The sequence below is a fragment of the Manis javanica genome, chromosome 6 (assembly GCF_040802235.1).
Source record: "Manis javanica isolate MJ-LG chromosome 6, MJ_LKY, whole genome shotgun sequence".
NCBI classification, from domain to species: domain Eukaryota; kingdom Metazoa; phylum Chordata; class Mammalia; order Pholidota; family Manidae; genus Manis; species Manis javanica.
Genome location: NC_133161.1, coordinates 144,274,014 through 144,301,760, shown reverse-complemented (window position 1 = coordinate 144,301,760; position 27,747 = coordinate 144,274,014). Strand labels below are relative to the sequence as shown.

Here is a 27,747-nt window from a genome sequence, read left to right as displayed (position 1 = left end):
GCAGAGGAAGACAGGCTACCTCTGTTTTGAGTCTGTCCCTTAGCTGTATGATCTTGGGAAAGTCACTCAAAGCCTCTGAGCCTCAGGGTCTGATATGTAAAAATGGGAATAACACAGGGCTGTTGCCAGGTGTGAATGAGGTGGCACAGTCAGGGGCCTGAGCGCAGTGCCTGTGCCTTGTCAGGGCTCAGCATGCCTTGGGCCTGGCAGGGCGGGGACACCACTGTTCTGTGGTGGTACCCTGCTCTGACCCTGCCTGTGGGCCTCTCTCATCCCTGCCCTCAGCTTTCCCTAGTTCCTTGCCAGTCACGATCCACAAACCCCAACATGGCTAGGCCTGTGCTGGCCTTGGGACAGGGGACAGGGCATTCTCATCTGCGTCTGTGTGTGTGCGTGTGTATCTATGACACTCCTTGGCGATGGTTGAGGGCAGTCACTTCCCACTTTGCACATGGCGTCCTGACATCTGGAATGCTGCCCCCAAGATCACCAGCCCTCCTGGCCCCTCCTCTGAGTAGTTCACACCTTGAGTTATCGTTAGGACAAAAAAGGACCGCGAAGAGGCTAACTTCCCCAGAAGCTCACCCCTCGCCCCTCACCCCTCGCCCCTCACCCCTTGCTGCTTGCCACTGGGTTTGTTCTCTGAGGCCCATCTAAGGTCAGGCCCAGCTGGAGGGAGTTACTGGGATTTCATGCACATTCCTGGGGGGAGAGGGACAATCTCTCTGTTGAGGACCCTACTAGCAGGGACACGACCCCCAGCTCTCTCTCTGAGGAAGGGGGATGAGTGAGGGGTAGCACCCAGACAGCTGGGGCGGGCTGGAGGCATGGGGAAGCCGTTTATCTGTCACATACCCTGCGGGCCAGCCGTTTCCTTCCACCCCCTCTGGGCACCCCCTTCTCACGCTGCGCCAGCTCGTAACACTTCCCACCCCATAAAGCAGGGCAGCTGCAGCCCCAGTCTTCGAACATCACTAGAATTATTAATATTCTAACATTAAAGTACAGCATGATGGGGAGGGAAGTGCCCTCGGCCTGGATGATGGTGGCGGGGCTGGCAGTGTGTTTAGGAGCTCTGGATTCTCTCAGAACACTTAGATCCTCCTTTGTCACCGCCCCCTGCTGCCCCTGGGGCCACTGTCCAGCACCCAGCAGGAGACCTGGGCAGAGCCAGCGGCCCCAGACTCTGTACCCACAGAAACCAAACCTCACTGGCTTGGGGCAGTGGCACGGAGCCTCGGCCAGGTCTCTCCAGCTGCCTTCCCATTCCCAGCTGCTGGGCGCTATGCAGTGACTCCCACACTGATGGGGCCTAGGGTGGGAATTCCCAAGGATCTGGGTGGCCCCGAGGGGTCCCCTCTCTCTGCTAGCCTGGTAGGGGCTCTCCCAAGGACAGCCTGCCTTTCCAGGGCCGGGAGTAACGGGGTATGAGAGACAATGGCAGTAAGGCGGTCAAGGGTGAGTGACCCTGCCTCCCTGTGGCTTGGGGGTGTCAGCACTGTGCAGGGTGCAGAGAGGTGAGGTCAAGGCCAGCTGACACAGTCCCTAGGCATCTGGGAGCAGAACCGAGGGCTCCAAGAGCAAGTGGATTTGAGCGCAGGCTCCGCCTGAGATGCGGTCTGGGCGATGTGGTGGGAGGAGGAGAACAGCCCACTGCCGCCTCCCCACCTCAGCTTGCACTCTGGCCGTCCTCGGAGCTCCCCGCTCCCTGTTTTGGGGACCCATCGCTCCCTTCCACATCTTGGTGGTGCCCAAGGAGACCCTCACCTGCCCCACAAACCCCAGGACTTCCCCTGCATGTTTTTTAGGGGGTGGCCTGGGGAGGGGATACACCTCCACTCTTCCAGTCTCTTCTCCTGGTCACGTCTTAATAGGCTCTGGCTTTGGGGGGGTCCTCAAAAGCCCCCCACATCCGCCCCTGCCAGTCTGAACTTCTTGCCGTAACAGTTACTGCCCACGGGAACGAGTCATTCTCCACTTCAGTTCATGTGGGACAAGATGAGCATTTTTTGAACCAAATGTTACTAGGAAAATAAGAACAGGAACTACAAAAGCACAGGAGTGGCTGAGTTCATGGAGAACCTATTTCTTCTCCTAATATAATTTACTGTCCGGCTAGATGCGCCAGAAATCTCTGAAGTTGGGCACTGCCAGAAGGAAGCTTGGGCTGCCCTGTTAGGAAGTGAGCTTCCTGCTATTGGAGGTATTCTAGCAGGGCCTTGCTGGCTCCTTAGTGCGGCCTTGACAGGTCATCATGCTTTGATGATCCTTTACGTCCACACAGAGCTCCAGGGTTACAAAGGGCTTTCACGTGCTGTCCTCTGCCTTCACTTTAAGCCTGGGAATTAGGCCTGGATTAATGTCACTGGGTGAGAAAATGAGGCGTGCTCACAGGAGAGAAGTGTGCCTCCCAAAGTCACCTGGAGGCAGGCACTGCACCCGCTGGGAGTCACATCCTGAGTCCCCTGGCACAGAGCTGTTTCAGCTTGAGGGGAGCCCGTCCCCACCAGCTTGCCTCTCCCAGGCTGGCCCTCATTTGCAGGGCACTTAGGCCCTGGCCAGATTGGAGTCTGCAGTGAATGGGCCCTAGCAGGGAGAGGGGAAGAAGGCATCAGGTCCCACAGGGATGCATCAGCTAGACAGTCCTGGGGCTCCAGGGGCTTCCAGGAGGAGCTAGGTGGGGGACGGGACCCGAAAAGGCTACAATTCCTAAGGCAAAGGCCAGAAGTTGAGGGGCTGGCTGTCTCCCTGGGGTCGATGGGAGTCGGTGGTCTAGCTGTCTGTCCATCGCGGGCAGAGGGTCCTCTGTCACCCCAGGACCACACTCCATGGCGTCTCCTATAGAAAATCCCCCAAACCAGGTATATATTGAGAGAAACCTCAGCACCTTCTGGGAGAAGCTGAAATGAGAGGGGATAGACGTGTGTACGTTGAAAATGCAATTAGAGTGAAATGCAGTGGCTCCTTTCTGGGCTTTGCCAAGGTGGAAGGCAAACCCACCCCCTCAGGAGGAGGTCTGGTTTTAGGATGGGGCGGGTCAGGGGTAAACTCCAACACCCTAAGGGGTGAGGAAGACTTGGGGGGTCTGAAGGACTTCAGCACCCGGCACATCCGGGAGAAGAGCAGGGTGGCTCAGTCCTGGCAACTTCACTGAGCAGCACCGAGCTCAGCAAGATGATTGGGTTCATTGGTGGGCTCCTCGCACGCACACTGAGGGGGAAACGACCACACCAAGGGAAATGGGGGCCCCTGGACTCCGGGCACTTCTGGGGAGAAATGCTGAAAGTGGTCTGGTTTGGACTGGGGGTGAGCCTTTGGGCGGGGTGGGGGGAGCAGTGAGGAGATGCATGCCCTGTGCGCAGGCCTGTGTGTCTCACGTGCCCCTCACTGCTGCCCTGCAACAATCACCAGGCTGGTGAGACGCAATGTGGTGACTGAACCTAGGCCTGCATGACTCCCAAACTGGACCCACGCGCCAGCGTTTGCACATGTCCAGGCTGCCCTTTGAGATTCCGGAGCGCCGCCTCAAATGAGACAGTGTATATTCAGTGTGTTTAGTACGTTATAGGCCATCATAAAGCCGTGAGCCATGGTGGCATTTTGTTTCTTTTTAATGGGAGGTTCAGTACAGTGCAAAGAGCACTTGGCTTGGAGTCCAAAAGCCTGGGTCCAAGTTGTCTGCTTACCACCTGTGTGACTCTGGGCAAACGCTGAGCACCCAGAGCATCAGCTTGATCACCAGCCAGGAGGGCTGGGAGGACCTGCCTGCCGCTGCTCTCCCCAGCCGGCTGTGAGAATCCTGGGCGCAGAGGTTCCCTTCCTGCAGCCCATGGGGCTTGGCCAAGTCTAGTAGACCCTGCAAATATTTACGTAGAGATCCTCTTGGACACTGGGTGTTCTAGAGCTCTTCCAGGGCACCTCTGTTGTACAGTCATCTCCGATACCAGCTTTTCCAGGAACTCTTTCCCCATAAGCACCAGCTGCTCCTGATGACTCTGTCTGATACGAAACGTGGTTCCCGCAAGCTCGGTCGTACCCTGCCTGGGGCACTGCCACTTTGTGGGTGTACTGAAACCTGTATCAGGCCCAAGATCCCCAGCGAGGCAGGCTGCTGTGGCCCCTCTCCCAGCTCTCCTGCTGCCCGTTGCAGGACGCGGCTCAGCCCTTTCAGGCTCTGGTTGCAGGCAGTGGGCAGAATGTTACAGTGGTTGGAGGCATGACCTCTGAGACCTGACTACCTGGGTTTGAAGCCTGGCTCCCCACCAGCTAACTCTGACTTTGGACAGCTCTCTTCATTTCCCTGTGTCTTGGGATAATGGTGATAATAATTTTTACTTCCCAAGGCTAGAGCAGAGATTTAATATTGTAAAATACTTTGAACAGCGCCTGGCACTTAGTGACATTTGTAAGTCTTAGCTATTATTAAAAGGTCTTGGGTCATATTGTAATTTCCAAACATTATATAAACATAAGGAATTCTCTGGGACTCAGTTTCTCCATTTGAGGGCTGGGGCAAGTGATCTTTCAGGTTTTAATGGCCTGTAATACTAAAGTAGGTAGATGAGTGTCTTGCTTGGGATTTGAGTGTGTTGTGTCATCAGGGCAAAATACTGGGGCCAGGGGTGCAGCACCCAAGAGCCCAGGCTTTGGAAGGAAGAACCTGCTTTTCCTGCTCGCTGGGAGGTGATAGCCCAAAACACCCTAGAGAAGGTGGCAGATGTTGGCCAGTGAGCCTTTCCAATGGGGGGGCCTCCATGCTGTCTTCACCCAGAGCCTGCAGGAAGGCCAGTACCAACCAGTGGGGGCCCCACTCTCATGTGGGGCTGGGGTGCCCCCTGAAAGAGCTGCATGCGAGGGACCTACACTTTTCTTTGATTGCAAACCCAGGTCTTCCCAGGTGAGCCTCTGAAGGAAAACCCTGGAGACAGACAGCAGCCATGATCTCTCTTGGGCACCTGGACTCCCCCAGCCCTGGCACTCCTTAAGTGCACCGTCAGAGGAGACACGGGCAGCCCACCGCCACCATGGTCTTTCCTGTGGGCACCCTTCCCTGCTCAGCTCATTAGGGGCTTGTATCTGTGATGTTAGCACGGCAGATGCCTCACTTTCCTGCAGAGGAGGGCCGGGTGGGTGCTTCTACCAGTGAGGGGAGTGAGAATGGCCCGACGGGCTGCTGCCCACCCTCCCGCACACTGCCATAGCTGCGGCAAGGCAGACTCCTCTGGAAGCTGTCCAGGCCACCGTCCCCCCAGGCACCTGCTCTCAGGATCAACTGCAGCGGACAGAGGCGATGGAACGGCGTCGCCACTCATCACCGGCAGGCCTGCCGAGGAGCTCTGGGGAACCCGCTCCCTTACCCCACTCTGTCTCTGGGAACAGCCCAGGAGAGGCTGTCCAGCTCGCAGCTCCCAGGCTCTCTGTTCTGTATGCAGAGAGTCATGGAATCGGGGGCGAAGGGCCTTGCTAGAGGTCACCCAGTGAGAAGTGGAAGCAAGCCCAGCCTCCAACTCCTGGTCCAGGTCTCTTTCCAGCACATTGTTACCTGCCTCCCACCCGCTGCCCAGCTCTGACCACCGGCCTGCCCCTCAGACCCGTTACAGTCATCAGTGGAAACCCCATCTGATGTGGGTGTGGGTCACTGTCCCTTGCCGTTCTTGTGAATCCCAGGAAATCTGAATTGCTTCGGACTCCATCTGGGGAGCAGAGGAAGGGTCCCCAGCAAACCCCACCCAGCATGCTCAAAGTGACCTGCAGGAGCTCATGGCAGCCACAGGCATTCCTCTGTGTTTTGTGTCCGGATTCTCGTTTCCTGGCTCCTGGCCTGCCCTTCCTGCCACATGGCAGCAGGACTGCTCCAGAACCCCCCACCCCCTCCTGTGGACCTACCTGTGGTGTCCCCGTCTCCCCAGTGCCTCCTAGGCCCCCCAAACCTGGCCTAGGGGGAATGGCAGCTGGCTGGGGAGCCGCCGCCTCCTCTTCCTGGGATGCGCGACAACAGGTTTTCAAACATTCCCTTTTTATTTTTTATGTCTAGAACCCTTTCAAAGGGTCTCGGGCCATGTTCCATGCTCAGCAAAGGCAAGAAGCAGGCTGCAGGGTAGGTGGCTCTGGAGGCGTTCCTGGGGTCCAGAGCTTTGGGGGTATGAGTGTGTCTCTCCCTCTGGAGGCCCTCTCTGTTTCTCTCTTTTGTCCCCAGCCTGGTCCTCCGGGGCTTGTGCACCTTCAGGTCGACCTCACTTATAAAGGGTGTGTATTTAGACAGACCTGCTTACATTGGCTAATGCTCCCTTAACTCCCTGAGAGTTTGGCTCAACTGTTCTTGGGATGTTCCGCTATGACATTAGTCTTTGAGAATAACTTTAAATACAAAATTTGATTTTTCAAAAAAAAAAAGTTGCAGGTGATAATCATATGAAAAAGGGCTTGCCATCCTTGGCCATCAGAGAAATGCAAATGATAATCACAATGGGAAATCATTATGCCCTTGGCAGGATGGCTAAAGCTCAAAGGAGAGATGATAACAGGGACGGGCGAGAAAGTGGCGTAAATTAGAATTCTCATGTACAGTTGATCTCTGAACAACAAGGTCTGAAACGTGTGGGTCCACTTACATGTAGGATTTTTTTCAATGAACATATTGGAAAATATTTGGGGGATTTGCAATAATTAAAAAAACATTTTCTTTTCTCTAGCTTACTTCATTGTAAGAATACAGTATATGATACATGTAACATACAAACTATGTGTTTATAGATTGTTTATATTATTGATAAGGGTTCCAAGCAACAGTGGGTTGTTAGTTAAGCTTTTGGGGAGTCAAAAGTTATATGCAGATGTTTGATTTTGCAGGGATTTGGCACTCTGATCACTGTGTTATTCTATGGTCAGCTGTACTCCTGATGGGGGCAAAAATTGGCACAGTCACTTTGGAAAACTGTTTGGCTGTATCTGCTAATCCTAATTTTATTCCCAGACATACACCAAACAGCAATGAGTGTTATGTGCTCCAAAGTTACATACAGGAAAGATTGTAGCAACTCTACATATAATTGTCCGAACTGGAAATAACACACATATCCACTGATGACAAAATACATGAGTACAGTGCAGCATATACACCCAGTGGAGTATAACTGGCGTCATACTGAGAGAAAGAGGCCAGGTACACAAGGAGGTGCTCACTGGGTATGATTCCATTTATGTGATGCTCCCTGGGAGGGGACTGAGTGAGCCTCAGTGTCTCCATGGTGTTTACGTGTGTAGTAGTATCCTTAAAACATGTACGTTTTACTGTTTGTATGGTATTCCTCAAAAAAATTTAAAGCTAAAAATAACAAAGTGCTAAAATTTTACACAGAATTGTGGTAAGTAAAACAGACAGAGGTTGAGCCACCTCAGGTGGCTCCTGAGGCACTTCTGGGCATGAAACCCTGGTGGACACGCCGAAAGCCTTTGCCCTGGAGGGAACATGGCCTCATGTTCCTGCAGCTGGCCCCAGCCCCCCACCGCACAGGGGTGGTCCAGGGCAGGGTTCCCAACCAGGGCTGTGCCCGAGGGGCACATCGCAGCTCCGTGCCTCTGTCCCTTCCACAGCTGGTAGGTTGGGCAGATGGGTGCAAACTGGGGAGGAAGAAACAGAAGGGATGGGGGTCACCACATAGCCAGGAAGGTGCAGAGCTGGGCTCCTACCTGGGATGGCAAGTGTCCTGGGACCTGATGTTTCCATGCCAGGTTCTGTTTCCCCACTGCAGTGGGGTGCTTAGGACAGATACTTACTGGTGAAAATAATAGTAAGAGATAATGCTGTCCTAGCTTAACTCAACTGAGCATTCACTCCGTTCCAGGCATTGTGTTAAAATACTTTACAAAGCTACACTTCTCCTTTAATCCCTACATCAGCCCTCTGAGGAAGGTGCCACTATTACCTGCTTTACAAATGACTTACTCTATGCACAGCTGTCTTCATTCATTCCAGCGGTCTGTTCACACGGACTGGGGAGTAAAGCTCAGGGAAGGCAAACCACTTGCATAAGGTCCACGCAGTTGATAAATGGTAGAAATAAGGGTTGAATCAAGGTTGGATGGACCCTCAAGCCCTGCCTCTTTCCTTTCACCAGGTTTTCAACAAATGTCTGCTCTGAACTAAATTAATGATAGAATCAGCATCTAAAAGGAACACAAGAGGGTAAGATGTTGACTCTGATCATTAAGAAAACAGCAGAGATACATGACAATCACATTTAGGGAAAAATAGCCCAAGTATGGGGTGAGAGAAACCTGCTTAGAGGTAGCACACATGAAAAAGACTCAAAGATATACTCGCCCACCCACCCAAAAATGTAACTGCCAGGCATTGAGCCTCTCTGTGCCCCCCTATGAGGTCGGCTGGGTTGGCTGTGTCTGCGGTGCAGGAGGGCCAGGCCAGGTTCAGGAAGGACATGCAGATAAGCCTCTACACCCCACTCCCCACCTTGTTGGTTGTATCAGTTCCAGTATCTTATCCCTGGATCTCAGAATGCAAGTTTGTTTTTCAGAACTAGCTGGGGTAACTTGGATTTAAAAAAGGACAATTTGTTAGAGCAGTTTTAGGTTCACTAAATTTTATAAAAATTGAGTGGAAGGTACAGATTCCGCTTAACCTGAGCCCATATATGCACAGCCTCCCCTATTACCAAAATCCCATACCAGAGCGGTAAGTTTGTTACAATTAATGAATTTCTACTGATACATTATGACCACCGAAAGTCCACAGGTAGCTGGGACTTTTGATGTGGGTCTGAGAGCTTGCTGTGTGCCAGGTATTGTGATAATTCTTTTTCATTGCTACTGGTCTATGGAGGCAAGACTTGAAACCACGTTTGCCTGACTCCCAAGTCCAGGCTCCTAACAGATGTGTTGCCAAGTGATCAGGTGGTGAGAGCAGGGGGATAAACATATAGAAAAGAGGTCTGGCCTGGAGTAACCATCTCCAAATATATGAAGCATTGTCCCAGGAAGGCCAGACCTTGCGGCTTCTCAGGGACATGCCTGTCCAAGGTGTGAAACTTTCTGGATGGGAATTTTGTCTGAAAAGAGGAGTTCGGCTCTTGGATGGCAGAGGGCTTAACTCAGGGGGTCGTAAGCTTGCCCGGCACCAGAGGCACCTGGGTACCTGAGCCCCCCACCTGCATGGTCTCTTGACTCTCACTTTGATGAATTCAGTTTGGTTCAGCCTTTGCGGAGCACCCACTCTGTGCCCTCCGTGGGTGCTGGTGATGAGTAAGACGCGATCCCAGCCCGGGGGCTTACAGACTGGTGGGGAAGGCAGCTTATGTGGTTCTGTTGCTGACTTTTCTTCCCCATGGAGGCTTGCTTAGGGCTGAGGAATGCAAAACGGAGAGGAGTCGCCCATCACTGAGGTGAGAGGAGGTGTGAGGGGTTCAGGCTGGGGATCCCAGCCTGCTGGTCATTTGGTCAGTCATCCCCAAAAGGTCTGTGCTCCTGCCATGAACACCTTCTTCAGAGCGGGTGCTTAAGGGCCCTCCGGGCCGGTTCTTGGGCAGAGCAAAGGGCTTACAGGGCGCAGGACTGCCACCCTCCCCTCTGCCTCTCTGAGAGCAACCTCCTCATCTGCCTAAGAGGGCTTTCAGGGGACTGTCACTGTCTTTCATAAAGCACATTCACTTCTTCCAAGGTGGTAGCACTATGGAGCAAGAATCTCATTCCGGGAGGGCCTGTGGGACCATCTGCCTGGGGGCTTCTAACTTAGAATCCTACTTTCCCTTCCAGCAGGTGCCCAGAGCCCAGGCACCAGGAATGGTCTACAACCAGGAAGCCTGCCTCGTGATGGTCATGGGTGTGGCTCCACCCTGGCTCTCCACTCGCCTCCGGTGCTGGCCTCCACTGCAGTGACTGTCATCCAGGGTCCTGTGTCCCGGAGGTGATGACGGTGGCGGTGACGAAGATGACTGATGATGACACTAAGCAGTGTCTTTGGCACCCAAGCTCTTGTGTGATTGACTCACCAAGTCACCCATCTACCCACCCCCCAGGTCCGCCCTCCTCTCTTAGGCCTCTCCTCGTCCTCATGACTGACATCTGGATGGCCTCTGCCTCCACCCTGGGAGCTCTGAGAATCTCCTGTGTAACTTGTCGAAACTCTACCCATCTGGGCCTCAGCCCTGGACGTCTGACACTATTGGCCTGGGGTGGGGCCTGGACATTTGATTTTGAAAATCCCCAGGAGATTCTAGCATGTGTTGAAAGTTTAGTCCTCCAGCTCAGTGGAGCTTGTGATGTACATGATGATGTCCTGGGGCCTGTTCTTGAGCCAAGCAAGGCTAGCCTGTGCCCTTCCTAGTGAGGAGCTCAGCTTGGATGAAATGGGGCTAGAGGGGCTTGTCTGAGGCTACGGGCAACGGTGTGAATGCTGGGGGAAGGGGTGGCCGCAAGAGGCAGTGCATGGAGCTTCTCATTTTGGAGTTTGTGGTGGGAGTGGGGAGTGGGAATTGGCCTGGTCCTGCCGTTAAGCCCATAAACCAGGGGAGAAGACAGGTTTGGGGCCGCAGAAGCCAGTACCAAAGTGGAGCCTGCTTTCCAGAAGTGCCCAGCTGCAGGGGCCTGGCAGAGGTGGTTCCTGGAGCAGTGTCCCTCCTCCAGATTTCAGAGGCCTTCCCTCCCCCACCTTTTCCCTCAACCTACCTGCTTCCCATTCTTCAAAAGCATTGCAGAGACCACCTGTGATACTGGGATTTATAAGAAGCATGTATTCGATGTTCATCCCTGTTCCTGGCACAGAGCTCCCAAAGTCCTTGGCATTTCCTAAGGGATAAGGGGGTTAAAGGTGTCTTGATATTCATGAGAAGTCCCTTCTAATCACACCTGAGTTGATGTTAATGCGGTGACGCTTGGAAAACCCCTAAAGATGGGTGGTGCCTGCCAGGGAGCCAGTGGCATGATTCTAAGTTAGAACTTTCAGCTGCACTCTGACCTCTGGGGAGTGGGGAGGGCCTGGAGATTGAGTTCAATTACCAATGGCCAATAATGTAATCAATCCCACCTATGTAATGAAGCCTCCATAAAAGCCCAAAAGAACGGGGTTCAGAGAGCTTCTGGGTTGGTGAGCACGTGCAGGTGAGGGGAGAGGGGCACCCTGGAGAGGGAACGGGAGCTCCAGGCTCCTTCTTGCGCTGTGCCCTGTCCATCTCTTCCATCGGCTGTCCTGAGTTATTCCTTATATAATAAGCAGGTACTCCAGAGAGTCAACTATCCTCAATTCTGTGAGCTGCTCTAGCAAATGAATCGACCCAAGGAGGGGTTTGTGGGAAGCTCTGATTTATAGCCAGCCGGTCAGAAGCACAGTAACAAGTTGTCTTGTGATCGGTGTCTGGGTTGGGGCAGCCCTGTGGGACTGAGCCTGCAGCTGGTGGGACCTGACCCTCTCTCCAGGTAGATGGTGTCACAGGTGAGTTAGCTGCTTGGCGATGTGGGAAAAAACACACACTGGAATTGGGCTGAGAATCACACCACCTTTTGCAAGAATTCTTCTCCGTGAGTCTGGACTCCGGCGGCTCCAGACGTGGCCCCACCAGCCCAGTTTATTACCTGGTCACACTGCCCTGTGAGGAAACTGAAACTGGTGTCGGATCTAGCATTCCCCAGGAGTTAGTCTGGTGCCAACCCTGTCCCTTGGATTACCCCTCTTCCTACTGCCCCTGTCACGGCCCTGCCCCTGAGGGCTTTTGGCATGTGCATTCTGATGGTCTGGATGCTAAGCCTTACTCTGCCGTCTAGGCTTCAGCTCTCCGTGTGCCTCTCCGTATGCTGCGTAAGTGTGCTGGGCTAGGATGGGCTCATTTAGAACAACTAATACAACATGCTAAATTCAACTTGGTCGGGAATACTCTCAACACACCTCGGGTTTGGAGAACTCCTACATATTCTTCAAGGCCCAGAGGAGATGTTACCTTGTCCATCAAGCCTTTCAGACCTTCCTAGAGTTAACCCTTCCCTTCTGTGCTACCACAGTGTCTTACACCCAGCTCTGCCTCAGCCTGCAGACAGTATGACACTGGCTATTTTGGCATTTGGGGCCCCTGGAGGCTCTGAGTTTTTTGACAGCAGGACTCGGGGTAGGACTATTACGGTATCACAGAGGGGCCAAATGAATGAATGAATGAATGCATGCATGAGCAAACAAATGAATCCTTCAATTCATGAAGTTCATTCCCTTAACCATCTGAAACTAGAGTGGGTAAGGTAAAAAGGAGGGAGTGAGGCCTCCACGGTACCCAAAGAAAAGCTCAGGCCACCCAGTTGTCTTAGTCCTGGGCCCAAAGTCGAGGTAGGGCGATGGTGGGCGCACCACAAGGGGACCTTAGCCACTCCAGGCGGGTCCAGCCTCCAGGCCATCCAGCGTCCGGTCCTCTGCTCTGCTGAGGGCAGGGATGAGGTTTGGGTAGGAGGAACCTAACCAGCAGAAAGTTCTTCCTAAGCCTCACTCAGCTAGAAACCTGTGGGCCCCGGGCTCGTGGTATCCTGGGGAAGGGGGCCCGGCCTGGCTTTCCAGCCCAGAGAAGATGGCTGTGCGTGGGACTAATTGGCTTACCCTCCTTCTGCTGCCGGAGAGGCCTGGCTAATTTGCCGGAACGCTCTAGTTAAACGCCAATTAGGACGTTCTGTCCACCGCTCTCTTCCAATATATTAATAATGTAATTAAGCATTTATTGCCTGTGCAAATTAAAAATAACTTAAACGGACAGCCTGGAAAACTGAGGAAGTGACCGCTTAAACAACCAATTTGCATCTCATTCAAGTTTCAACATCTAAACACTAGTCTAGGGTGCTGGTTTGGCCTTCAGGGCGGGGCCCAGCAAGCTGCCAACAGCTGCTGGATTCTCCTTCTCCAGGCCTGATTCTGGCCGCCCTGGCCTCTCCACCCTGCCCACGCCGAGGTGTGAGGCCATGGCCTTGCCCCAGATGAGCAAGAGGACTATCTGCCAAGTGGCCACCTCAGCTCCCAGCATCCCTGCCCCCTTTTCTCTGGGGTATGGTGTGGATTTCAGTGAAAGGAGATGCTACGGGGGTGGCTGGGAGGGGGCATCCATGGAAGACCTTGCTACTCCCACCCCAGGATCGATTTGTCCTGCATTCCAGCCCAGGAGATGGGAAGCAGATGGTGCCAGCCTGGGGAGGGGAGGTATCCCAGAGACTAGGAGACCTTCCCTCCGACCAGCCCCCTGGAGGGATGGGGGGCTGGGTTTACAGAGAGCTTGCAGGGGACGGGGCCCCACGGTATCTTCGAAATAGAAGATGAAAGGATAAAGTTCCCCATCTCTTCTGTCCCCAGTCTGTCTAACACGACAGGTGTGACACTGCTGGTTTTCTTCTCCAAACAGCCACCACAGGGGACTTGGCAGGAAGGATCAGGGCAGCAGGGAGTGGGGTGAGAATGGAACTGGAGAGGGCTTGCGCGGGACAGAGGGCTGCAGCCAGCACCCGTCCTGGTCTTCTCTGTCAGCCTGGCCTCCCCGGCCCCATGAACTTGAAGGCCTCCCAGCCTGGGCCTGCAGGGCCAACCCTGCCCCATGCCGCTGTCCATGGCCTCCCCACGCATGTGGAAGATGTTTCAGTGGCAGCCTGGGAGCTGCAGGTGTGGGGCTCCCACAGGAAGGTGGCTTGTGCAGGGGTCTGTGTGTCTGTCCCCGGCCACAGACCCGGCAGCGGAGGCCCCCTTCCCTTCCCTTTGAGCCCCGTCGCCACGGCTGTGGGAGAAGCATGGTCACTGCAGGGGAGGGGAGGAGCGACTGAGGCAACCAGGTTGTTTTAAACACTTTATTTATAAAAAAGTACATTTTTTTTCCTCAGTACACTTTTCAATGCATCATTGTTTGTTTGTTTTTTGTTTTTTTTTATACAAGTAAAAGGGGGTGAGGCAAACACCCCCTGGGTCAGAACCAGGAGAATCTGCTGGGCCGTCCCCGGGACTAGAGACAAAAATGGTGACAAAGAAACTGAAGCGAAGGGAGCACATCACACAGGTGAGGGGTGGCAGCTTCTCCTGGATTTTGTTTCCATTTATACAAAAAAAGGAAACCATTTTTTTTCGGCCAAGAATCCCGCCCGTTCCTCACAGCAGGAGTCGGAAGCACAGCAGGCCTGGGGGCAGGGCTCCTCTGGCCTTACCACCGGGAGGCCCAGCAGCCCTCACTGCCTGCACCAGGACGCCCGGTGCGCCCACCCGGTGCACCCACCTAGCAGAGGCTTACTGGAGGCAGCCAGGCTTTGGAGGTCTCTGTCTGGCGCCCCAGAGGCCCGCGGCATGCACGCCCCTGCTCCCAGGAGAGCTGCCCACATCCAGCTAACACGATTCCTGGTTCCTCTGCTTGGAGGATGGCAGGAAAATTATTGTACCAGTGACTTGGGCACATGGGAAGGGGTTGGCAGAGGAGGCACGTGCCTGGGAAACGGGGCCCCTGTGAGTCTCTTTTGTGGCCTGAGCTCTGGGACATCAGTTTCTCCTTGAGGGCTTTCAGCAGGACCAGCCCATTCCTCTGCATGTCTGTGCATGTGTGTGTGCACTTGGGTGGGGCCACCTGTGCTTGGGTCTGTCGGAGGCATGTGTGCCCCCCGCGTGCCCATGTACTGGGCCCAAGGTGCCTGGGACGACTGATTTCAGCTGCTGCTTTTCAGGTGCTTCTGATACAAGGGGACTCAGACGGTTCTGCTACACATTAGAACAATACCAAAATCTTAAGGAAGGGGATATACGGGGAGTGGGAGGCAAGGGCAGGGAGGGCAACAAGAGGCAGGATGATAACTGGGGAGGCCTTGGCACCACTGATACCAAGTTTATTTCATTTCCAGTAAAGGCAGAAGCTCAGCTCAGGTTGGGAGCATGGAAGAGAAGCAAAATGTGTGCATCTCTCTGCTGGGCCAGGCCTCCCCTTGGCCAGTTGGCTGTGTGTGTGGGCCCAGCAGCAGTGCCCTCCTTCCCACAAACTTGGGGCACAGAAAACCCCATATCCTAGGCCCAAGTGCCAACCCCTGCCTCATGCCTGCTTTTGGCCCTGGGGGGCAGTTGCTCTCCTTGGGTTGCTGCTGCTGGGCTCCCAGCAAGGCAGGGGCCTCCCACACGACCCATGCATGTGGCATGGACCCCACAATTTGTGCTTTGCTTGAGGGGGGCATGAAGGTATCTTAGGGGGGACTCAGTGCTTTGGCTCGGCCCAGGGGCCTCGTAAGTCCATCACATACTGAGGATGGGGTGGCAGTGCAGTAAGGGAGACACAGGAGGCGTCCTTTCAGTCTTGAGGTTTCAAGGGGACAGTGGATGCCTCTACCAGGCAGGCCCCTAGGACTTCCTCCTGTCTGGGGCAAGGGCACCAAGCAGAGGAGCCAGAGTGGCATGGGGTGGGATGGGGCAGTGCTGTCACATGGAAAAGGTCCTCTGTCCTGGGGGGACACTAATACTGCTGCGAGAAGCAGCCCAGTTCTTCCACACCCGCCCCTCCCCCTCTGCCCCCGGGCCCTGCGGCTAGGAAGACCCCAGAATTTCCCACCCCAGCTCCATCCCATCCAGTACTCCCAGTACCGAGAGGAGAGAACCACCCCGGGGCTGGCATGGCTTCAGACTTCTGCTACGTGGCTACTGGGCGGCCTGGGCTGGGGCTAGGGCAGGGGGTGCTGGGCAAGGGGCGCCTGGCTGATGGGCCCGGGGCTGCCGGGGCAGAGGTGGAGCCGCTGGGCTTCAATAGCAGCACCAAGGAGCGGGGAGGAGGGCAGGGGCTGGGGCTCCCTTGGGAAGCCTGTGGCGGGGAAGGCCAGTGCCCGTGGGGCACACAGTGCTCTGCCTCCCTGCCCCCCAGACACTTGTCATCCCTCGGAGCCCCCTGACAGCCTGGGCTGAGTTAACTGGATCCTACTGGGCAGGCACAACCCTGCTTCTCCCATCCCAGGGCTTTTCCCATCTCGAGTTCCAGGGGGACTGGGGTAGGCAGATGGAGGAACTGAGGCACTTTGAGCTGGGGGACTGAGGGCTGGGGGGGCCTTCCCCCACTTACACATGGGAAGACTGAGTCCTGGGCGACTGACAGGAACCCAGAGCCCTGTTTGGGAGGGAATCTACAACTCAAAGGGGAAGCTTCTCCAAGGTTACCCCCTCCCAGAATAGAGACTGAGGGACAGCTGGGCAGGGGGTGAGAGCGGCAAGCAGGAGCTCCGACTCAGGACCCCTGGCCACCCCGTGCCCTCATACTTTCTGACAAGCCCAGAACATCTGCACCTGCCTTCGAGGGGGAGGTGCTACCTGCCCTCTTCAGTCTCAGACTGTTTGCAGAGCTCCTGCCACGCAGCCTTCCTTCTTCAGCGCTCTCCACCTCAGTACTTGTCGACCTCTAATTCCCGGAGGCATCTCCTTCTGGCATCCTAGCCCTGACTCCCCAAGAGAATCAAGAGTTGCTAGCATGAAATAGATGATGGAGAAATCCAAGAAACTCCTCTGCTGTGAGAAGCACTTAAGAGGCAGCCTGAGGGTGCCGGCCCCTGGGCTGGAGGTTCTGGGGGGGTCCAGCCTCAGCTCTCCTAGAAGTTTCTGAAGGCCACGCCTATCCTCAGCTGGGAGGGGGTGGAGGTGGAGCGGACAGGGGCAGGCTGTGGGCAGTGTCCAGCCTGGGTAAGGTGTGTGACCCCAGGGGGAGCACAGGGTAGACATGAGTGGCGTGAGTGCACGTGGGTATGGGGATGTGTTGGTAGAGGCGTATGGGAAGTGTGGGTTGGAGCCCGCCTGGAGTCCCACTGGGTGGAGGGCAGGCCCGGGTAAAGGGGAGACACACCCGAGCTGGGCCAACTTCACTCTCTGTAGGCCAATGAGGAAAAAAAATGTAAAACCAGCCTCACCAGGAAAACATACTGCCCAAGGCCCCAGGTGGGACCTCAACTCGATTCACTGAACGAACAAGACAGCATGGATGCTTTGGAGAAGCCCCTCCCCGCCCACCTGCTGAGTGTAATGCTGTCTAGACTTGGGGTCCAAGTTCCTGGCTGCCCATGGTGGGGGGGTGTTGGGTTCCCTCTCCCTGGGAAAAGAGGAGCAGCATCTGGGGGCAGGGGTGGTGGGGGCTTCTCTCCTTAGAGCCCCTTCAGCTCTGCACCCCCAATGGAGAGAACACAAATTCCAGTGTTGGGGGGCGGGGGAGGGCTGGCTCCCCAAACCCTGGAGCAGGCCCAGGTACACAAGACAGAACAGAGCTCCCTGCACAGGGGGCAGGTGGAGGGGTCGGGGCTGGGGTGGGGGGAACAGCAACACCAAAGCCACAGTGAACACACCACCACGGGGAGGGCTGGGGACCGGAGGAAATCAAAACAAAGCCAGGTGGCATCTGCCCTGGTCTCCCCGCTGCCCACAAGTGCAGGGCCGGCTTTGGGCAGTTGGGCGAGTCTCTGTTGAGCTCCTGGAGGAGTGGGGGGGGGGTCGGGCATGGGCAGGGGGCGTGCGGGTGGGGCTGGGGAGAAGGGGGTGCAGACAGAGGCTCTGGAGAGGTGGGCTACACGTACCACTCCTTCTTGGAAATGAAAGACCCGTCGTTCTGAGAAACCATGTTCTCGGCCAAGTCTAGCTGCTCAGGGTCGTACTGGTAGCCCAGGGTCCGGTCCCCGTAGCCCTCCTGACGGGCCTCCGCCTCATCCACCGTGAAGTAGGGCCGCTTGGCGTCCTCGTCGTACTTGGGGTGGGGGCCGCCCGCCTTGCGCTCGCCCCCTCCGCCGCCGTCCTCTTCCTCCTCCTCCTCGTAGCTGCTGCCTCCCAGGGGTCCAGCCTTCTTCTCGTCGTCCGAGTCATCCGGGTACTGCAGGTTCTGGGCCATGGGCGGGTGGTGCTGCGGGATGCCCGCCTTGCTGTAGCCGTTGCCATACACGTGCTTCTTGGTGCTGTAGTCGCCCTTGAAGGTGTGACGGCGCCGGCGCAGGGCGACCACGATCCCGCCGACCACGATGAGCACCAGCAGGACGCTCCCCGCCACGCCCCCAATGATGGCTGTGGGCACCGGCCCTGTGCGCCGCCCGTGCTCGGAAGGAGATGGGGTGTAGGGGAACTCTGGGTGAGGGAAGGAGATGGAGGGGGACAGTCAGTGTCTGCTCCTAGGGGGTTGGTGGGAGTGACGGGGAGGCAGGGGAGGGAAAGGCCTGGGGGTGAGGTGTCCCAAGCCCCGGAGCCTCGGTGCTAACTTGCTCCTGGGATGTGGTGCTAGCCCAGGTTGCCTCTGCGAGTGGTGCGCAGAGGCCCAGGCGCCAGCTCAGCCTGACCCAGTGTCCACTAGACGAGTCACCATTGCAGCCCTCCGTGGAGCAGGTGTGCTATGATTTCCACTAACACCCGAGAGGAGGCTTAGGCTAAATAACTGTCCAAGGCCACCAGCCAATGATGCAACGTTGTTTCCCTTGCATATAAAGCTTGTGAAAACATCACCACTGCCCCACTGCCCGACGCCAGCTGGTCACTGTGCCCCAGGACCACGCACTGGCTTCCTAACTCGGAGCCTGGAGCAGACTGGGGGCCCCATGCCTGATTTCATTTGCACCCAGCGTACAGGGAAAAGGACGGGTTCCCAGGTGCTGGCCCCGTGGATGCCCGTGAGTGCCAGAAAGTTAGGCTGTGGTTCTTGGCTGCGGTCTGGCCCTTGAGGGCAAGGTGGGGAGCTGGGGGTGCTGCCAGCCTGGGCTATGAGCAAGACGCTCAGCACGGCTGTGCAGTAAGTGGGCGTGAGAGCATGTGGGCATGTAGCAGAGATGCCGAGTGTACACAAGAGGGCACGTGCCCGGGTACATGCCCTCGTCAGGGCCAGCCCATTCGACTGTCCTGATGTGACTATGTGCATGTGTAAATGTGCACACTGAGGACACAGTGAACGCGAGAAGGCAGGGTGAAAAGACAAACGATGCAGGTGCGTGGGGGAGAGAAGGCTGGGTGGGTGACTTTCTCTGTGAGGCCGACCCAGAGTATTACTGTGTTCTGGACAGCGCTGCCTCTGCTCTCCTCCCAGGGCCGTGCTTGAGGCCCAAGAAGGCCCAAGGCGGGGCTGAGGGAGGTGGTTCCCAGCACCACCACAGGGGGGCACCGGAGACCACAGCTGGCCTGGGTCAGGGGTGCTGGGCGGCAGGTCCAGGGCAAGCCTGGAGGGCTGTCCTCGCCTCTCCTCTTTCGAGGCCAAGGTAAAGGGTCGGTCTGGGCATGTGTTCTGGCCTCTGGGAGTCCGTTTCTGCCAGCTCACGCCCTGATTCAGCATCACTCACTCCGTGGGAATCTTGTTCCTCCTGGGGGCTCATCCCTTCCTCCCAGAGGTGGAGCCGCCTGTGGATGGGAGCGCGCACGCAGACATTCTGGGAAAGCAAAGGAAGGGCTTTCCAGGAGTTCAGGCTGGAAGGGCTAATGAAACACGGGGCCCAGAGAAGGCAGGCGATTTGCTGGTGGTCACGTGGCTGAGCTGGGACCACCCAGAGGCTCCTGTTCTGTTCTGTCCACGTGCAGGAGTTGCCAGAGAGAAGCACAGCTCCTGAAGAGTCCGCCTCCCACTGTCACCACTGTGTCCTCAGTGCAGGTCACTGAGTGGCTGCCCAATAAATATTTATTGAATATTTGTCCTCACTGCCTGCTTCCAGAACAGTTTCCCTGTAACCTTGAGCTTCTCCTGCTTCACCAGATCCCATCTGTTACTGCCTTTGGAAGGGCTGCACATCTGCTTTGCGTGGTGGGTGCTGCCTCCACAAAGGGTGCCCAGGAAGCAGTTGGCAGGCACCCAGGCTCTGCCATCCTTTCCACCTGCCTGCTACCTCTTCACTTCTCAGTCCATAGCTGAGTGCTGCCTCCTCTCTTCACCTGCCTGATCACTCCGCCCCCACCCCCTGTCCAGCTAATGGGCAAACATCTACCAAGCACCTATCTTGCTAGTCGCAGAACACAGGGGACTCATAGCCTAGGTGGGGGACCAAATGACTCTCAGACAAAGCAGCATGCCGATGTCATGGCACTGGCTGGAACGCAGGGAAGAGCCCTGTGGCCTGGAGGTACAGGCGGCTACCTGGAGGGGAGAAGACTTCAGCCAAGCCTTGAAGGATGGCACAAGCCTTGGAGAGGCTGAGAGGATAAGGCAGGCACCCAGCTGGACGGACCTGCCTGTCCTTTCTGACGCATTTCTCTGGTGTCCCAACACAAGAGTTCCTTGACTCGTGGCTTTCCTCTCCAAATGACTGTCTCCACCTGCATGGCTGAGCCTTGTCTCTGCTCCCACCTGCCTGCCTGGCAGCCCTGTCCCTGGACCTTCAGCCCTGACGCTCCTCTGCTTTCTTTCCTAGTGACAGACGTGGTCTCAGCGTCATGAGGTCCCTTTATCCTGCCGGCTCTCCAAACCATCTTGGGAACAAAGCACTCACCCAGCTCTGGGACTTTATCTGCCACAGTCTCTGGGACAGTACTTCCCAACCTGTGGCCCACGGAACCTCAAGCCATTGGCTCAGAGAGGGTCAGCAAAAATACTGGGCTCAGACACTTTGGGGAAATGTTGGTTTAGACAAAGCATTAGAGCCCTTCGTCTTCTCAAACCCACACTGTGAACTATGAGAGGGGTATGTAGGGTGCAGTGTTTCCCAGCCTAACGGAGCATGAACCCCACCCTTCCTGACTCAGGGGCGATTCACAGGGCTAATACTTGGACACACTCTGAAAACTCTTCTTTAGCACATCCTCGTTCGGAATTCTCTCCATCACCTCAAAACTCATCGGTCCCAACCCCGCTCACCATCTTCCCTCCAAACCCTTTCCGAGGAACACTCCCACCACTTGTCTGCTCTTCCAGCTCCCACCTCCTTTATCTTTGGCTCTTTCTTCTTCGCCTCTTGGGGACAGTCTGCCATCAAGTGTTCTTCACTCTTCCTGTTCAGTATCTTATCACTTCATGCCAGGTTTACTGTTGAAAATTCCTGGATCTTCCACCTTCATTGGGTTTTAGTCCTCTTTGTCACTCCGTCCACAGTCGCCATGTTAATGTTCACTGTGTAGACCCCGCCATTCCCTTTCTCAAAGACTAGCAATGATGCCCTATTGCCTGCTGGGCCACGCCAGGCTGGTCTTCGAAGCTTCCCTCATGCAACTTGATCTTGAGATTGGCCAACTCACTGTCCTTGCTGTGCATAATTGATTCTTAACTGCAAACCTTTGCTTAGGCTGTTTACCTTGTCAGGAAAGACCTTCTGCCTCTTTCAGGTCTTCGTCCCTGCTGTGCGCAGTCTTCTCTTTTCCAGCTCACATTTATATTTTCTCTAGGGTTTTTATGCACTAATGGTCTGCACCTCTCATTCTGGTATGAACAGCAGCTAATTGCTTTCCGCTAACCAAGTACTGACGTATTATAGTAAAGCCTGTGATAAAGCACCTCACACTAAATGCAAATTAGGATCTACCATGATTGGCTCTGGTCTTTCTGCCAATTTTCAAATGGCTAACATTCTTCTCTTCTGTAGGCACAAGGAGTGGGACTGAGGAAGTGGCAGCCTCATGACATCTGGGATGGACTTGATTCAGTGTGCTACACGTGTGCACACTAAGTTCCGCTATATGTACTTGCATGCTTTCTGTGACAGCAGACACCCAATGAGAAATAAAGCTTTCGTACATTTTACTTGACTAGATTGAATCTTTTGGACTCCACTAATCACAGTACGGTAGAGATTACTTTATTACCTGTTTCACGAGAGTGGCTATATCCCAAACTGGTCTGTAAATTTGAATTCAATCTAGAGCCTGGCCACTTTTCTCCATCTCCATCACTACCACCCTGATCCAAGCCACTATCACCTCTCCCTGGATTCTTGCAATAGCTGCCTAGCTGGCTTCCCTGATTCCACTGTTTCCTCTATAGACTATTGTCAACACAGTAGCCAGGGATCCTGTTAAATCTGGAGAACTTAAAATACTTCTACATGATCTCTGCCTCTGCCCCTCACCTCTGGCTTCATCTCTTGCTTTCCAAGCCTACACAGGGTCTTAGCAATGGCTGCTCTACATCCCAGAAGGCTCTTCCTCCAGGTGTCCCATAGTCACTCTCTCACCTCTTCCAGGGCTTGGCTCAAACTGCTTGCCCACGTCACCTCCTCACCAAGGCCTTTGCTGATGATCCTGTTTAAAATCACGGCTCACGAACTCCCACCCTCAGCACTTGTGGCCTCTTTATCCTGTTCTTCTTTTTTTCTCCATGTCACCTTCCAAATGACCACATACTTTTTCAAGCATATTTTATCTATTGTTTGTGGTCTGTGTCCTGTGCTAAACCATAAGCTCCACAGGGACAGGGGCTTTGTTTTGCTCACCGATGTATCCCCAAGAACACAGACTGTCTGACACAGGGCTGGAGTTCAAGAATATTTGTCAAATGAATTCTATAAAGACAGGGCTGTGTCTTAGAGGTAAGACTCTGTAGGGCCTTCTGTTCCACTTCCCCCTGCCCCCCAAGTCCCAAGGAGGTTTATTCTTCCTTGGGGATCTTTTGGGGCCTAAGGGAATCCTCATTATTTTGGTGACTTTAGGGCCAGGCTTGCCTAGCTGACCTTCCAGCACTGCAGACCTCAGGGTGAACATGCCAAGTGATGGTGCAGAGAGAGTAGACATGGGGATCTAACTCATTTGCAAGCAAAGGTGGCTGTCTGGTATGGCATCGGGCACCATCCCCCCCATCCCTTCAGCCCTCACATTGAGCTAGCAGCTCCTATCTGTGTGCCAGGAGCAGAGCCTCAAGGGCCACAGCTGGTAGGGGCAGAGAAGAGCTGGGTGGTGGGGTCATTTGTGCTTGCTGGTGGGGACCCAGCTGGCCTCCCTTAAATTCTCTTTCAAAGGGGACAGCTTGGCCCCCATTCCTGAAGGGCTGCAGCTTCCCTGCTGGGACTGCAGGCTGCCCAGGTCCCTGGGGAGGTGAGAGCTCTGCATCCTCTGGGGCCCGGGTTTCCTGGCTGAGGTAAGTGGGCTGACAGGGGGGCTTTGGTTGGATCTGAGGTGAAATGAAGGTTATAGTCTGGATCTAGGATCTGGAGGAGGTTTGGGATCAAAGAGAATGTTTGACCTTGCTTCTAAATCCAGCGCCTGGTGCTTCCTCAGGCAGGCAGGAAATGCCCTGGTATCAGAAGCTTAGGCGGGAGGCTGTGAGAACTACACCTCCCAGCGTGCAATGCGGGCCGCCGCAGGGAGAGTGGGAAGGCCTGCAGCCAGACTCTGGGAAGCCCTTTTTCTCCTCCTGCAGCTGCAGCAGCTGTGCAGCGCATCAGACACCAGGCAGGGCCTCATCAAGCTGGAGGAGAACCGAATCCTCCCAGGGGTGCAGATGCAGCTGCCTTCTCTCTGATTCCCCGATGCTCTGCTGTCTACCAGCCTGGAGATGGGTGCGTTTGCCCACAGCACAGCTGCGGCTGGCGTTTGCACACTCAGCACGCAGATGGGCACTCACCTGCTTGCCAGTGCGTGCTTACACGCTCAGGGGCACACACCCACTCACTGTCAGGCTCACACAGCCCCTTCCTTCCAGATGGACCTTGAAGCTCCACCAACCTGTGGTCTGAAGAACCCCTGATTAATGAGCGGACCCTGTTACCTTCACCCCAAGTGATCATTCCCAACAGATGAGCCAGGGACTTCACTGGCAATGGGAATTAGGACAGACACCCTGCATCCTGGTGGCCTCTCTGCCTGACTCCTGGGAGTGGCCTGGACGCTCTCCTCCTGCCGTCCCCGGTCCCAGGGACAAATGCTATCTCATTTGGCCTCTTTGGCCATTCCTTGGGCACCCCCTCCACCCTCAGTATTACCCCAGGGAAGGGGGGTATTTCCTCGGTTTGTTTTGTGACAGCTGGGCCAACCCCATGAAATTGCCTCAGAAATGGGCTTCTCGGAGGGTCCTGGACCTCAAGGAAATGTGAACACAGATTCTAGGGAGTTTGCACCCCCCACCCCTGCTCTACCATCCCACAGCCACAGCCGAGGCCTGTTGTTCCCCACTAGGGAAACCCTCACTGTATAGCCTCTAACCTGGTCTACCCACACAGCCTCCGAAATGCTCAGTCTAAACCACCCGCCTCGCCCCACTGTGTGTCTGCTGAGAGCCCTTCAGGGGCTCCCCTTTGCCAACAGACAGAAAGCTCTGCTCCTCCATTCCTGCCCCCTCCGCTCCAGCCATTTCCTTCCCACATGCTTCCCTGCCTGGGAACCCCGACCTCCATCACTGCCCTCGCCTCCTCACAGGGATGACTCAAGTGTCACCTCCTCCAGGGTCTGGGACCCCGTGAAGCCTGTGCCAAAGAGTGTCTGTGCAGGCAGCGCAGTGTCGCCCTGCACATGCATGTGTCCTTGGCATGCAACCTGCTGTGTGCCTCCCCCGGCCCTGCCCCAGCTGCTCTGTTCTTCGGTTCCCTCTCCAGATGTGCCCAGGGCAAAGCTATCACCCGGACGGACGGCCAGAATGAAAAATTAAATTTCCACTTATCCATCTCGCTCACGCATTCCCTCTAGACCAGTGGGGCTTGGAGCGCAGGGCATGGTTGTGACCCTCCACTGGGCCCCCAGAGGACGCGACAGGCCCCTGCTGAGGTGGGGTGGAGGCTGGTGGGGTTGGCTCAGAAGCTGCCCATAAGCACAAGAACAAACAGCTTGGAACAGGCTCAGGCTGTGGGCCGAGGCCTCCGGAGGGGGCCGAGACGTTCCTGTAGGACGCCCAGCTAAGCAGCTCCTGTGCCATTGATGATTCAGTGAGCTTCACACTTCCCTGGCTTCTGTCTAACGGGGCTGTCAAAAAAAGTGCCCTCATGCAAGGCCCTTCTCGCCTCCCATGTGGCTATGCGTGTGTCTTTTGTTACCACCCCTGTCCGCTCTGTACTTCCGGGAAGCACAGGAGGACATGCCGTGTGCCTCTTCCAGCTGGAGCCCTGGGCGGCCCCAGCCCAGCTGCCCTCAGGCCACCTGGGCCTCAGCCCAGATCCCACGGAGGGCACCACTGCAGCTATTACCCACCTTCCCCCCACTGGAGGTGGTTTCCACAGCGGTTTCTCATCCTTCCTGTTCTCTCTTTTCTGTGGCCTGGGCTGGGGAAGGGCCTCTTTCCCTTCCCCCTTGCCCCCGGGCCTGGTGTGACTGCCCAGTCAGCAGCCCTGCCCCACGGTCACCCTGCATCCTCTTGACCTTAGGGACAAGGAGGCCCTGACTTTCTCGTCCCAGCTGGGTAGCACCACTCAGCCCTGTAAGTCTAGCAGGGCCTCTGGCCAGTCCGCTCCTGTTGGGAAGCAGAATGAATGGGAGGCTGTGGGTCTTGGGTTTCTTGGGCTCCTCCCCTGATTTCCCAGTCAGCAGTGTCCAGGGAAAGCCTTGGTGCTGAAGGTGGCCCACCATCAGGGGAGGTATCACCCCCTTGTGCCAGGCAGTGGGATACAGATTTGGTGTGAACATAAGCTGAGCTAAGTATGACTATCTCCATATCACAGACTAGGAAGCTGAGACTCAGAGAAGTGAAGGACTTGCTGAAGGGCACTGAGTCAGGAAGACGCAGCAAGTGAACACACTCAGGCCGGGTCTGTCCTGTCACTCATGTGACATGCTCCCCTGCAGGGTGGGCCTGCTCCCTGTGAATGCTCCTTATCCTTGTCTGCCCCGGGGCACCAGGGTCAGAGCTCAGACACCTATGAAGCTTTTACTGAGCTTTGCTCAAACTTTCTGTGTGTGGCTCAGGCCCTCCCATCCTGGCCAACCTATGGGAACCCCCAAACCCTAGCCTTGGGAGGGCTGCCTCAGCTTTCCCAGGCACCACCTCTCACGGTTCTACTATCTTAACTGCTCAGAGAGCCAAGGCCAGGGAGTCGAAGAAAATAGCAAATGAGAAGTGACGTCACGCTCCTTCCTGCCCCTGGTGAGAGGTGACAGAATGGCCTTAAGGACAGGTAGGTGTAGCCCCTGGACAGCTTTGGGCTGCTCTTCTGCAGCTGTGCTCTGAATGTATCCTTCAATGAGGGCCCCCATTTGTAAGACATAGGTTCAGAGCTAAGGACTCCTCAGCATGTCCAGGCCCTGCACCTGGAGCCGGGTAACCATCTCCAACTCCCTCGGGTCACTCCCTGTGCATGACATGTCCCTCTGATGTCACTTCCGGCCCAGCTCAGCATCAGTGTGTCACTACTTCCTGTCCTACGAGGTTCTTTCTGCCCCTTTCTCACCCTGCAACTAGTTCAGGTACCGATGTTAAAGACACTCCCTCTTCTGGTTGTGAAGTTGTGATGGCAATTTACTCCTCTATTGGCTCATTTTGATCCTTTCGTTGATATAGATAATGACAGAGGTCAAGATAATAATCACAGAGCATGGGCCATTTATCGACAGACTGGTCTGCGCTAGGTACCTGGCCCACATTAAGTAAATTCTGACAACAAGCCTTCAAGGCACACTGCATCACCCCCATTTTACAGGGGCTTTGTCCAGGACCCCAGTTGTCTGGCACTGAAGCCCATGCTCCTTTCAGGTCCCATGTGATGTCACCCCTGGAACACCCTAAGTCCCTGGGCTCCCTTTGCCCTGAGAGCTCAGGTGGCTGGAAACATCCTTACATCTGCACTGACAGAGAGAAAGATGCAGGCAAAAATAGCAATTCCGTCAGAGAACACACACATCACCACGGCTTTGGGCCATATCCGGGCTTTCCCTCCAGTATCCCTGCTTGAGGTAAGCTTGCCCTCCAGCCCATGTGGGTTTCCTGAATGCGGGAACGGGGCTTGGAGGGGGGCTCCTGCAGTCACCCCCATGAAGCCATCATCCCACAGCCAGTGGCTCTAACTTCTACTCCCCTCCCTGACAGCACTGCCGTAAATAGCATTCACTTCTCCCTCATGTAGCCCCCTCCTGCTTCCTTCTGACTGGGGGACCTCCCATCTCACACGCGGCCTAACAGAGGAAAGAGAAAAGCAAAATAAGACCAATGGCCAGAGCTCACGGGAGAACCAGGAGGCAGGACAAGGAGATGGACTCCCTGCAGTGAAACGACCTAAAGGTGGGGGACGTGGCAGCAGAGGAGGAAGCAGTGGGTGGCGAGGGGCAGGGAAGGGTGCAGCTTGCTACCTGTGACATTGACCTCCACCTGGCCCGAGCGGGTGCCGATGGAGTTGGTGGCCTCGCAGACGTAGGTCCCAGCCAGGCTGTAGTTGATAGGTCCTCTGAAGAAGAGGGTTCTGTTCTGGGCCTCCACGCCCCTGGGGAGAGAGCCGTTCAGCCTGCCGGGATGAAGGACATAGCAGAGGCTTAGGACTCTCCAGCCAGAGGAAGCTGCCCCGGTCACCCACCTGACTCCAAGACCACAGCCTTTTCGCTGAGTGGACAGGCAGGGTCTGTCTTGGAAGGAGGAAAAGACGAACAACCACAATCTCTCGCATTTGGCAGTTTAACATTTGATCAATGCAGCACTGAAATGTGGACGGGACAGGTAAATACTGGTCCCACTTAATAGATGAGGAACTTGGGGTTCAAAGCCAAGGAAACACAGCTAGTCAGCGACGGAAACACAGCTAGTCAGCGACAGAAGCAGAGCTCTGGACAGATCTTTGGACTCCCCACTTAATAGATGAGGAACTTGGGGTTCAAAGCCAAGGAAACACAGCTAGTCAGCGACAGAAGCAGAGCTCTGGACAGATCTTTGGACTCTGGCACAGTGATCTTTCTATGACTTGTGGTTCCTGGTAGGTGGTCCTTGGCTTCCTGGGTAG

The 27,747-nt window shown here is 55.4% G+C and overlaps 1 protein-coding gene and 1 long non-coding RNA gene across 2 annotated transcripts in view; one reads left to right on the top strand and one right to left on the bottom strand.

The window, feature by feature from the left end:
- Positions 1–13,798: 13,798 nt before the first annotated feature.
- The window catches only part of NECTIN1 (nectin cell adhesion molecule 1), a 64,401-nt gene continuing 50,452 nt past the window's right edge, over positions 13,799–27,747 (bottom strand). The window contains exons 5-6 of the mRNA XM_036992856.2: positions 27,107–27,258; positions 13,799–18,070 (exon numbers count right to left, since the gene is read on the bottom strand). Coding sequence (XP_036848751.2) covers positions 17,523–18,070; positions 27,107–27,258 — 700 coding nt within the window. The 3' untranslated portion in view covers positions 13,799–17,522. The remainder of the gene's footprint in view (positions 18,071–27,106; positions 27,259–27,747) is intronic.
- On the top strand, positions 18,825–21,619 carry LOC140850027 (uncharacterized). The gene is made up of 3 exons (XR_012132680.1): positions 18,825–18,917; positions 20,326–20,492; positions 21,490–21,619. It is a non-coding gene; the product is annotated as an uncharacterized lncRNA (long non-coding RNA).